This window comes from Cupressus sempervirens, chromosome 3, assembly GCF_028749045.1.
Source record: "Cupressus sempervirens isolate cs-2001-9-10 chromosome 3, ASM2874904v1, whole genome shotgun sequence".
Lineage (NCBI taxonomy): Eukaryota > Viridiplantae > Streptophyta > Pinopsida > Cupressales > Cupressaceae > Cupressus > Cupressus sempervirens.
The window spans coordinates 150,414,859-150,428,827 of record NC_143120.1 but is presented as its reverse complement, the minus strand read 5'-3'; the positions used below and the strand labels follow the sequence as shown (position 1 = coordinate 150,428,827).

General features: G+C 35.7%; 1 protein-coding gene across 1 annotated transcript in view; it reads right to left on the bottom strand.

Moving 5' to 3' along the window:
- Positions 1–13,636, bottom strand: part of LOC149565201 (isopentenyl-diphosphate delta-isomerase) — an 86,731-nt gene extending 73,095 nt beyond the window's left edge. Inside the window, exons 1-2 of the mRNA XM_089818749.1 lie at positions 13,058–13,636; positions 11,958–12,297 (exon numbers count right to left, since the gene is read on the bottom strand). Coding sequence (XP_089674875.1) covers positions 11,958–12,297; positions 13,058–13,236 — 519 coding nt within the window. The 5' untranslated portion in view covers positions 13,237–13,636. The remainder of the gene's footprint in view (positions 1–11,957; positions 12,298–13,057) is intronic.
- Positions 13,637–13,969: the final 333 nt, after the last annotated feature.

The following is a 13,969-nucleotide window of genomic DNA, read 5'->3' as shown; positions in this document are numbered from 1 at the left end:
GGAAATAATAAAAAAATCACTTATGTTTTTTGCTTTCTTTTTTACCTTTCCTCTTTGTTATAACCCTAAAGGGCCTTCTAATTGTTAAGCATGACTAGAAGAGAGGAGAAGAGAAAAGAAGAACCATAGGTTATTAAAAAAAAAACAAAAAAAAAAACGACAAATAAAAAATGTTTAGAATGCATAACGGATGATGCCCAAGGGAAGGGAAAGACATAATCAAGTAGCAAAACATCAGCGGTTCCCAAAAAGAGTGTGGGATCAGAAGAAAATCACAAAAACACTGTGTTCCATATAGTTTTGTGTGGGTTTCAGAGTGCAAATTTGGTTTTGGCGACGGGGGCGCTGCCCCTCGACCCCACCCTGTATCGCAACAAGGAGCGCGCCTGGGGCGCTGCCCCAGGACCCCGCGAGGGCGCTACCCCTCGACCCCGCTGGGGGCGTTGCCCCCTAGACCCCCAGTCACTACGGTTATCAGTCGTGGGAAGTCTCACCAGTTGATGAGACCTAAAGCTGTTGCAGGCATGGAGTGTCTGTGGTGGAGAGAACAATAGAGCAAGCCTTTCGAGAGGGGTGATATGCTTTGAAGCACTTGGAGTAGGTGTTGGATGTGAAGCTTTCTTATAAAAACTCTTTACCCCATGTGGTAAACACAAACTTCCATGTTTATATATGTTAAGTTTCAACTTCTATTTGATGATGTTATAGTGTGTTTAAGTTATATTCAATAAAGGGTGCATGAAATAAGTCTTAAATTGTTAAAATCTCTACATTTAAAGGATTTTTTCAAATTTGCCGAATCATCGCCGATTCACCGGCGATTCACCCTCGATTCACGATTCGATTCGGCCGTGCCGATTCCGATACGATTCCAATTTTCGTTACTTTGAAGAATACACACCATCTGTAGAAATGATACCGATGGTTACGTCTGATGAGAAATTTATTGTCACAAATTAGTGAAAGACTACAGTTCCACTATGTTTACAACATGGAAGCAGATAGTGATTTCCAGATAAGGTCATTGTGATATGTGTTGTGCAATCTATTTTTGAGTCAACAGTGTTTGGTTGCTGAAACTTGAAAAGTTTTTGGCTGCTTGGACACGACAATATTTTGTGGGATTTTTGTAAGCTACTTGTTGCTCCATCTCCAAAACACATTAATCAAGGTATTTCTGATCTTCCCTCAAGTCCAAGAGGGAGTGTTAATGATTGTGTACTTAGAAAAGATGCATTCTATATAACCTTATGACTATTCAGATTAATAGTACTAGTTCTCTTAGAAAGGAGGGAATAAAGTGACATCATGCTGTGACACTAAGATCATGGATATTAGCATGGTATGCCTTTCTGACAAAAGGAGAAGCTAAATGATCCACAATGGCGAATCTTGACTCAGAAGAAGTAGACCTTGCTTTATTTATTCCCGAGTAATAAAGAATTTGTAGCAAAAATCATTAGTATCATCTTATAAGAAGGTTATACATCAAAGAGAGTACCTAGAAGATTGAGTTGACTCCCCAGGATCTAGGTTATACTAACTCAAACTGAGTGTACCATGTCAAGATGGTGTATACCCATAAAGTACAAAAGCTTTCATCAAAGTTATGATGGAAAGATAAGTATCTATTGTACTTGAGCTCTTCTTTTACCTTATGTCTATAATATCTTTCATTTGTATTTTTATATATAAGAAGAATATATGCCTTGATTTTTTTCTTCTCTGAAAGAATGTTCTTGTAGGAAAGAATTTTGGATTCAGAGGAGTCTGACATCTCATCAAGGCAACCTTGAATAAGGAGCTCGGAAGATTTAATATCCAATGGGAGTATTGAAAATCTAAAGTGAGCAACCATCTGATGGGCCTACCTTTATAAACATCATGGTGTGGAAGCATTTCTCAGCATCAGTTTGTACTTGTAAGAACAGAAAAGAATCTTCCAGCACGAATTTGCTGTGATAGCAAATGATTTTATGGCGTTTTAAATCAGTAGAGGACTACTGGCAAATCTTGAAAAGATTCAAGATTGTGTTGTGAAAGAGACATTTCGATGTCTATAAATCACAACTTGGATAAAGAGAGAATTTAATTATTCTCTAGACTTCATCCTTAAGTACTGGAAATTAGAAAGCAGATATTCTTATCAAACCTCTCTAAGAGTGATCATCTCAGGAAAGATCCAGGTATGATTGAATTGTTTTGTATTCTTATAATTTATATTATTGTCAGGATATTGACTGTTATGGGGCTTCACCATTTGTGTTTGTTATTTAAGAGGTGAGGATCTCTGAAATAATGAACACTTGTATAAAGACATTATAAGAGGTGACGATCTCTAAGATAATGTTTTGACTAGTAGAGAACTACTGGCAGATTTGGATGAATTTAAGATCATGTTGTGATAGAGGCATTTCTATGTCTATGAATCACAACTTGGATAAAGGGAGAATTTAATTATTCTCTGGATTTTATCCAGTGTACAGGCAGATCTTAATTCAGAATCATGTTGTGTGCCTATGAGTCACAACTTGGGTAAAGGGAGAATTTAATTATTCTCAAGTTCAGGTAATACTTCATATCACAAGCCTTGTCAAACACCCTGTGTTACAAGCCTCGGTGATTTGATAGTTTGCATTACGAATGATGCTTAGTGATTTGATCACAAGCTCCGGTGATAACTTATATTACAAGATTTGTAATATGATGTGTTTTCAGTTATCATTTGTATAATGATACATCATGCTTGAAATTCAGAAAGGTATAGAGTGTATATCTATGCTTAGTCATCTCTATTGATGTTGCTAGATATGTCTCTATCACTTATCAAGTTAAGAAGTGCTAATTCCTTGTAACTTTGACAAGACAAGTGTTCTGATTTTCAGATCTGTCTGATCTGGATGCATGAGTTCCCTTAAGTATTGGTCACTAGAACATATTGTCCCCTCTAGACAGTTCGGCATTTTCCTTGTGGCTTTTATAAGCCTTCTTATTTGCTAATGTGGTTAGTTAGTTACTAATCATTAGTAACTCTTGGAATGGGCACCAATCTTGAGGAAACAATTATGTTGTTAAATAGGCCAAACTAGAGAGGGACATGTCCATTCAGTAGATTTTACTATAAGATCCAGATGAGTTTTAGATCGTATTGTGACATTGACATTGCTATGTTCATGGGTCACAAATTGGATAAAGGAAGAATCTTAGAATTCTCCAAGTTTATCTTGTATTCTGGTAGATCTTAAATTCAGGATCTAGTTGTGATTTAGAAATACTAGTTTCTATGCGTCACAACATGTGTCTTATCACTAGTAGCAGTGATTTGTCATATCACAGGCTTAGTAATATGACTTTGTATCATGTGTTCTATGATACTACATACTAAGAAGAGATAGACAGATATAGAGTATTAATTCTTGCTTAAACATCTGTACTGATGTTGCTAGATATGATATCTCTCTGTAGGTCTAATGGTGCAGATCGTACCTGACTCTTCTCCCTATATAAACTCAATGAATGGCATTTGTAATTATTTATACATGCTCTATAGGTGCCAGTGATCTGGAAGTAATTGGTTTTAGTTTGGTTAGATCTAACTAACAATTGTCTTATGGTCGCCGACTTAGGGAAATTTAATTACTTGTTATATGCCAAGGGTTATGTCCCTTAAGGGACCTTAAGGGACATAACCTCTAAAGAGGATATAGAGGCGGGTTATGATTGCAGTTTGGAGACACACAAAAAACTTATAGTCTAATCTCCAAGTAGTCGTATTCCCACGGGTTCCAAGAAGAAGTTTATATCATTCAAGTTTGTGATTACAATTTGGATCTGTAGTTGTCATCTATATCTGCCCATATATATCTGAACATAGAGTTTGAATCAAGGTTAATTCTAAGTCCAACTAAGTTCTGATCTTAAAGTCTGATTTATATCTCAGAATCTGCAGAACTGTACATTATATATATATATATATATATATATATATATATATATATATATATATATATATATATATATATATATATATATATATATATATATATATATATATATTTGTTATTATATTAATTATCAAATTAATGAATAGACATGTCCCATGAAGGGACATGTCTCTTCTTATCCTTTTCTCATTATAAATAAGAGGTCGCTGCCATTTGGAACACACATACCAAATATAATGGACATGCTAAGTACATTTGCAGCAATACTGATGAAAACCAACATAGTATCAGAGCCTAGTCGCAAATGAACACATATGAAGATATGATGAAACAATTTGGCACTGCTCACCATTAGCAACAGTGGAACATTCAAAACATGATAATTAATATTGGTCTCTGAAAGATTAGAACAACCATTAAGGTCTTGCAATGCCATCAAAGTATCAGGAATCCCTGAATGTGCATATTTCGATTGGGTGACAAAAGAGGAAGGCTCTCTCAAGAGGTTCAAAGGCGTCATGAACCAAGCTGCAGAGAGTGATCACAACAGATTGACTGTGTAAAAAAAGATGTAGAAGAGAAGACGATGTGCCTAAATATCAAAATTTGATTGTGTGTTTCATAGTTCCATGATATGTTGATGTTTACAAGTTTAGACGTGTATTCAGATGAGTCATATAAACACATCAGAACTTAAAAGTGATATGTTTATTATCATGCAAGAGGGCAACGACGAGGATGTTTTTGGTTGTAAACGAGAAAGGGAAGATAATCATGATGATAACGGTAGATGATGTGTATGCAATCATATTGATGTGTATTAACAGCAGATGATAACAGACATAGAATATAACCGTGGTCCACGTAGCATAAGGACTGAAAAGAATGAATGTAATTGATTGGTTGGTTGTATAAGGGTTATTATTTAATTCTTGGAAGAGACGATGGGAATTCGAGCTCTTAGTGTCACATTATCAACCATAAGCAGTCGAAAAGTTTTGTGCAATTGATCATTGGTCTAATAATATAAACTCCCGATATCCTCTTCCACCGCTTAGTTGATTCTAAGACCTAGCCACTCTCATCACGCAAAGCTTTAGGCTAGGAAAGCAACACCAACTGCCTCTAACAACATCGGAGAAGCATATTTTTAAGAAGAAAAGATATGGTGGGCGCCAATAAAAGTGACAGTAGACCAATATTTAAGGTCATCGAACCCCGTGCGAAACATTAAAATACAACATAAATTACAAAAGTTTTGAATGATAGAATTGGTCATTGGATGTTCGGTTGTTGTCTTATGGCAAGCGGTTTTCCGTTTCAAAGGAGATGAACAAGATACCATGGACATGGGAAAACATATTCAAAGGGCGGATCCTCTGATTTAAACCACAAATATGTTATATGTTGCCTGCGACAAGAACAAACCACTACTTTAGGGCAATATTATCGGCTGGCCTATATTTAAATTAAGATTATTTGTAAATTACAAATATCACTAGTGGTAACACTGGTAAGCAAATATTTTTAGGTGGTAATGGGATCACAACGTATGCTTGCAAGGTGTGCCCAACATGGATACCTCTCACTGGAAATCGTGGAGATTTAATCATGTCGTCAACCCTTGACCTTGGAAATAAATTAGAAAGGAGTTACATGGAGGTAAGTATTAATCTCTCTATTATTAGATTCTTTTGACATAAAAAAAATGACTACACATTATGTTAAATGTTTAAATCCTTCCTTACTCACATTTCATTATATGTTATGGATGAATATGATTTTTAAATAAATAATTATTATGAGCTCGATTTATACTATAATATGATGTGGCAATCAATATATTGCATATTAATTGATATTAATGTTATTTGTAATCAATTAACTACATTGATTATTGGAATAGAATCAATTCATCATGAATTAAGTACAAAATCAAATTTCTAATGCTAATATTATTATTGAGAATAATTATAATACGTGGTTTTTATATTTCTATATGAGCTTTGATCTTTTCCTCCTAGAATGTTCTTGCAACAAAAAGGGGGAGAATGAGATTCAGAGGGAGATTGACATTTCAGGCAACCTTGAAAGAGAGGGAACAAATAAAGGTTATGATTCATGATTCAGAGGGAATAAACCATGTTGAGATGGATTCTCCAGTGATCAACAAATTGTAGTAGTCAAGAGGATTGTAATTTATGAATATGCCTCGTGACTATGTGATTTTAATGGGCCTACCCCATGTGCACATCATGAGGAAGTGGCGACTTCCAAATGATGTCACTTGTAATTGCAAAAGTTATTGAAACGTGATAATCTTACAATAACTTAATTTTCTATTATGATAAATATCTTATGATGTCTATGCAGATCGTGATAGATTATACCTTGTATGGTGGATGTTTATATGGTAAGCATTATGAGAAAACATTTTTTGAGTCTATGGTAAATGTTATGCAAATTGATGTTCTAAAGGCCATTACACAAAGTACATGGTGAATATCATACAACTTGATGTTCTAGAGGCCATTACTCACAGTACTTTGTGAATATCTTGCATCTCATTCTGGAGGTCATCACTCAAAGAGTATCTAGTGAATATCATATGTTAATATTTTGAAAACCAATACTCAATTATGATATCAAAATGGTGAACATCATATGTTGATGTTTTGCAGACCATTACCTTATTGGGTACATGGTGAATATCAAGTGTTGATATTCTGGAGACCGTTACTCAGAGTATTTAGTGAATATTGTATGTTGATATTCTGAAGTCCAATACTCATGATATCAAATGTAATATCAAAATAGTAGAAATCTTTTGATCAAATATTTCCTTAATGTGTTATTCGTAAAGATTGCCAATGGTGTAATATTTGTCTTGTGTTTATTTTCCCTAGCTAAGAGGGAGTGTTGATGTTTGGTAGCTTCAGTTGGATAAAACTATGGCTACATATAATTATATATGAGATATTAGTTTATTAAGAGCGAGAAATATATATCATTTATCAAATTACTGAATAGACATGTCCCATCATGGGACATGTCTCTTCTTATCCTTTTCTCATTATAAGAAGAGGCCGCTGCCATTTGGAACACACATTCCAAATATAATGGCAGTGCTTAGTACATTTGCAGTGATCCTGATGAAAACCAACAAAAATGTACAACCGTAACCTGAGGGGTTGAATGCAACATATGACCCAAAATCTTTAATAAGAACAAATGCAACATAAGTTTCCAAGTCATTAAAACAATCTTTCCTCTTCTTTTTCAAGGCCAAAATTTAACCATGCATATCAAAGGGAAGAATTTTCGAAACAACATGATTGGACAACTTGCTCAATGAGAGGATAATGGAAATGAAACAAAAAAATACAAATTCATTACATTTAAGACCATAGATTTATATCATGTTTCAAATCCTCGACTTAATAGATGTTATGCTCACCCGTGCTTTGACGCAGAGATATCCTTCATATTGTGCAAACCTGGGTCAACCAAATTGTTCTTGTGCAAATACTAGTGATGCCAAAGGAGAAATCAACTTGATATTCTCTCAAAGGATGAGGGAAAACTAATCTCGAATCATGGACCTTGCGAATTCCCCACTCTTGATTATTGGATAACTCACTTTTCAATTTGAGGTAAAAACAGATCTTGGTCCAAATTAGCAACTTGATATAATATCAGAGTAGCATGGTGGAAATTAATTCAAAATTAGATCCTCATATAGGCAAACTTAGAAATTGCAAAGACAAGGCCTCACCTGAATTGCAGCCTTCACCGCAATAAGCACGTCCTATAAATAACAGTTCCTAAATGACTGAATTGATAGGGCCGACAGATATAATAAAATAATAATAATAGCAACAATTATTTAAATGTAGACCAACCCAATTAAGGAGAATATTAACATTAAACTAGGGCAATGACATGAAGGTCAACCTTATAAATAAACCAAAAGTGCTGGCAAGAATGGAGGGGCTGACCAAGGTTCACAGATGCATTTAATATGATGAGCCAACCTGGGAAATTCAGCATAAGGGCTGGCTCAGATTTATCAAAGCGCAGAAAATTAATTGAAGATAAAATTATTATTCTACAAGTGCGGTGACGAAGGGTTGCATCCCTTAAAAGGGCAATAGATTTGATGAAAGGGTGCCACTCCTCACTTGAAGATATAAGAGGGCACAAAGCAAATAGATGGGCATCATAAAAGTATCAAAAAAAAGTGGAACGATAAAAGGAAAAGAGAAATAGAATTGGAACTGTATTAATATTAGCAGCAGTGCTATTTACAGGAGATATCAGAAAATAAGAAAAATAAATGCAGTATCTGGTCTAAAATGATCTGCCTGAAATTAATAAGTTTTATGACTGTATAAATGCAACATTTATATTTTGATAAAATGTATAGGAGCAATCAAATGGAAATAAGAACAGCTCAGCAATCCAGATCTTCGAGAAGGGATCAATTAAGAAATTGTCCATTGAATCAAGATAGACTGAAAAGTAACCAGCAAATACGTATACCGGTATAATATTAGTAAGTTCCTCCAGAATCATCAAATAAGATTATTCAAGGGATTGATTGCCAATCCATCAAGAAGCTTAGGATTAGCAATTAATCATTTGATTGTCCTACAAGAAATCAAATAGGGGATTAGTAAGAAGACGCAATTGAGAGGGAACAGACAGCTTCCCTAGTGTTGATGGACAAGAGTTCCTGCCACTTGTGGGCCAAGGGATGACATATCACACCCTTGGGTTTAATTACAGTGAATGTTGTCGGCACTCTACCCAGTGATTCTCTCCAATCCCTAGATGGTTGGTTCTTGGAAGTGAAACTAAAGAATAGAAGCAATCATGTGTGGGTTGGTAAGAAAGCATGATTGAAAGGGCTAAAACAGGTTTCCTATCTAAGTAGGCCACCCATGTTGGATAGACGAGTTCCTGCCACTTGTGGGCCAAGGCGTATTATATCACGTGCTTTGGCTTAGTTACAGTGAATGTTCTGAGCACCCTCTCCTGCATTCCTCTCCAATCCTTTTAATGGTTGGTTGTTAGAAGTAAATTAAAGAATAGAAGCAATCGTGTATGGATTAGTAAGGAGACATGATTGGAAGGACAAAGATGGGTTTCCCATCTAGATAGACCACCCCGTGTTAGATGGATAACAATAGTTCCTGCCAGTTGTGGGCCAAGGCGTATCATATCACGCCCTTTGGCTTAGTTGCAGTGAATGTTCTGAGCACCCTATCATGCATTCCTCTCCAATCCCATTAACTAAAGAATAGAAGCAATCATGTATGGATTAGTAAGGAGACATGATTGGAAGGGCAGAGATGGGTTTCCCATCTAGATAGACCACCCCATGTTAGATGGACAACAAGAGTTCCAGCCACTTGTGGGCCAAGGCGTATCATATCACACTCTTTGGCTTAGTTGCGGTGAATGTTCTAAGCACCCTATCGTGCATTCCTCTCCAATCCCATTAATGGTTGGTTGTTAGAAGTAAACTAAAGAATAGAAGCAATCATGTATGGATTAGTAAGGAGACATGATTGGAAGGGCAGAGATGGGTTTCCCATCTAGATAGACCACCCCATGTTAGATGGACAACAAGAGTTCCTGCCACTTGTGGGCCAATGGGTGTATATCGTGCCCTTGGGCTTAGTTGTGGTTAATGTTCTAGGCACCCTATTGTGTTCTCTCCAATCCCTACTATAGCTGATTATTAATAACAAAGCTATAGCTCAAGTATAACTTAATCGCTTCTTTATTAATTTCAATATCTATTATATGATTTAAATATAGAATACTATTTGTAAACAAATTATGTTGTGGAATTGTTACTTTGGGCAAAAATCAGGTACACCCAATTTGGGGACATTACATATACATATGTAAATAATATTATAATTGTCATTTTTGCTCAGTTCTTACCCAACAAGAAAAGATAATAGAGTAGTTTAGAAAAAACAAAAGCATGTGAAACAACGAACTCTCAAGGATTCAACAAAGCCAATGACCCCGCTTTCAAGCATCACAAAGCTAGAATGCACTAAAGCTTAAAGCATCCTCAAAGTTGCACAAATTACTTTTTCACAAGTTGGATTTACTCAACTCCTTCCCATTCATCACATAGCTTTGTTAATTGAAAAAGGTGTGTAAGAGAAATTCTTCATTTTCATAATGTATTGCCTGAAACAGAACTGCATACACTGATATGTACTCCAAAATGCCAATTGATTCCAGGTCTGGTCCAACTTATCAATAATCACACATGGTGTGAATAATTAAAGAATGTATTCAAGCACTAGTTCCACCTAAAGCAAAAAAATGCAATCCATGATAGCTGATGAGCTGTAACTTGTCCTTGTTTTGATGAAAAAATATAGAGCAGAGTAAATGAAGAGAACAAAAACCTAAATTCTTGTAACATGCCCAATCAGAAGAGGATTCCAAACTACATAGAAGCATAAAGCATATTGTATACAAACGGCAAGCTGTTCCGCACAACCCTCCCAACCCCGACAATTCTCAAGCTTAGGGATCTCATATTTTCCTTTTCTTTGTTGGTATCTAATCTTGATCTGTTGTCTTTCGGATGACACTCTGTTTATTTCAAAAGTAATTAATTCCTTGACATTCAAAACAACAAAGATCTACCTTCAACATGCAAGCAGAAAACAAATTGTTGGCATCTAATCTTGATCTGGCATCTTTCAGATGAGACTCTGTTTAATGCAAAAGCAATTAATTCCTTGACATTCAAAACAACAAAGATCTCCTCTATCTGCAACATGCAAGCAGAAAACAGATGGAAGCTGCTTGTCTCACTAGTCCTTGTGATTTATGAGATCCCCTCTAAATATGATGTCAAAATCAAGAGGGGGTTCCGATCCAATCTAGGTCAAAATTGCAATTCCTCATTCACAACCCCAAATATGGCGCCCAAATCAAGCAGCAGTCCTTATTGGTTACATGTACCTCCTTAAAATAGTCAGTTAAGGCACCCCTTGCAAACATGTATCAAAATTCAGGGTCAAATGCATCCATATGCAAATGGATTGCTTCAATTCCAAGGTGAACTTTGACAATTCAAATGTATCTCCCCTTCAAGTAACTTCTCGTCTATGCCATATCATAGATGCTCATGCTGGCAGTAATAGCTCTTATATATACATGTAGCCCCTTTCGTGAATCGACATCATAAACATGTCATAAAAAAGCTGAAAAGTGTCAAGAAGATCCTCCCAAACCCCTTTAAAGTAGAATGCCCTAATGAGAAGGAAAACCGATTTGGATTGCAACCACTACCTAGAAATCCAACGCTAGCATTAGCATACACAAACCAAAATCGAACACTCATTTTTTTGGTGGTGTTGATTTCTCAAACCCCATGATACTCCTGCTTCAACAAGAACTGAAATTCTCATATATTCCAAGTCAAAGAACAACATGCAGAATTATATTTTGCTTGAATTGTGACTCCCAGAATTTTACCGTGAACCACTCCCAACTTCAACCATTCTCAAAACTAGAGCTCTCATATTTTTTTGACAATAACCTTGACCTGATGAATTGTGGATGAAGTGTTTACTGCAGGTGCAACTAACTGGTGTGCATTCACAAGAGCATGACCAGGTTCAAATCCACCTCTCCACAAACAGGCAATCTTCTCAGCCGACAGTGAAAACTGAACAGTAGTAATGTATTGAACATGGCATACATTCAAGCATGTGTGGCCCACATATATATATATGAAGAACATGGCCCAGACTTACTCCACATTCTGTTAAAGGATACCAATAGCCTCAACAGATTTACTAAGCAAATCAAATGAACAGTTTATCCCATCACTCCAACGAATCTAGAATTGACAACACAAAGGAAAAAAAAATCTAGACCCTGCTCTTGTCATGCGGCTTTGCCATTCATAGTCTTGTGATAACAAACTTAAAACAAACAGAAAAATACAGAAAAGCCTTTCATAGTTACCTCGCGACAAATTTGTCTGACGGACTTCTTGAAAGGAACAATGTAATCCACAGGTGGCTGTTCTTGGTGTGCATCTTCAAAAATGTCCGAGTCACTGTCATCATCGTCATCAAATTTTTTATCTAGAAGAGGCAAATAAAAAATCATAAGAGATCTTAGTGTTGTCAATCCGAGTGTCTTCCACCCGAATGCAGAGAAAAGTGGCTTCAATTCAATATTGTAAGTCTTCACTCTAATATTGCTCGTAATTGTAGGATTCTTGTACTCGTTGTAAGGATTTGATATATCCTCAAATTCATCTTGGGCCACTGCAGTATCACAGTAAGCAATACCTCCTCCACTGTCAGAAGCACGGCAAAACAATAAACACTATCAGCTATAATAAATTTGCTTTTGTTTTATCTTTTTCGTATCTGTTTGTTTTACAGTGAAATGAGTTTTTCAATTGAAAACCTTGTTGCAATAATCAAAAATAAAACAAGTTACAGCACAAAGTTCATTTACGAAAAAAGGAAGAAAACCATAACATGTTTTAAATAAGTCAACAGGACATCAGAGTCTATGCAACTACAAATGTTACAGCCGTCTCAACCGCCAAAGGAATTAAAATCTAGGACAAGACTCTTTCCTTATGAAAGCTGGTTCTTCCATTGATTTAGATCAGAACTTGTCAATATTCTTTCTCCTTGACTCTATGAAGAAGTGTAACATGGAGTCCATGCTTAACATCACTATCCCTTTAACAATATTAAAGTCAGCCATATCCTATATTTCGCATGGGTTATTCTAGGGTTTAGTAGGGCTTTGTTGAGTCAAATGAAACTCGTGTATTCCATTTCATCTCTGCAAATTGCCTGCCTAATAGAGTTGTTCACAGAATAGGCATTGAAAACACACCAGAATGGAAAAGCTATGAAGGAAAATATGTGTAGCGAGGAAAATATTTGGCATTTCGATAGCTGTGGGTATGATAGGCAATCAGAAAAGAGCAGAAAATTAAAGATTGCAATACTTTACAAGAGATTTAGCCCATTTCCGTATGATATACTCGTAATGGGTATTCAAAACAAAGCTCAAAACGAAAGATTTAAGTACTTTACCTAAAGAAAAACTGGGAAGCAAATGATGGGCAATGGGGATATAATGCCAAGGATGAGGCGGCCGCGGCGGCGGCAGCAGCTGTGGTGGCTGAAAAATGTGTATACGAGTGAATGGAAAATGCTGAACTTTTCTTAAGAACGTCCAACGCCACCCCAATCCCAATTCCAATCCCAGCCATGCTTCTCACAGGAAACAAATAAACAAATGAACTCCTCCTCCTCCTCCTGATTGCAATAGATCTAGCCTATCGACGAACCATTCTTTTCATCGTCGCTTAAAAAATTGCAGATCCACTGATTGTTGCATGTAGAATTTCAGTTGCATATACAATAAGCTTGGGATGCATTAAAATGTAGTAGACACAGAACAATGTTCATCGGCATTGAAAATGTCCCTTCCCTTCACCATATCAGTCTCACATGAATCTCCTACGACGAGGAACTTGAGAATAGCAACAGAAAAGTAGCTTTATATACTCCAACGTCCCATGTGCCATAAGATCTCGCAATGGAACTACGAGCAGCTTTTTGAAACATTGGTATAGCTTTCTACAAAACTGTCTAAAAAAGAATATGGCTGTTGGAAATTTCCTAATAAAGGAAAATATATAGGATAAATATATTTTTAGATTTTTAATTATTATTAGTAGTATTAGTATTATTATTATTATTATATATTGTTTCATTCGGCAATGGCTTTAGCTTTTGGTCGTATGGGTGGACTTGGGGGATGAATTGAATAGAAGAGTAAAGAAATATATTAATAAATCTATATGTGATTTTTTTCAATAATATACTGTGGTTCAAGTTATTCATTTATTAATAAATATATAGTTAATAGATATGATTGTATGATTTGTATTTTATTTTTTTATGTTTTTTAAATATAAATAAGTTTAGTTATTTTTTGAA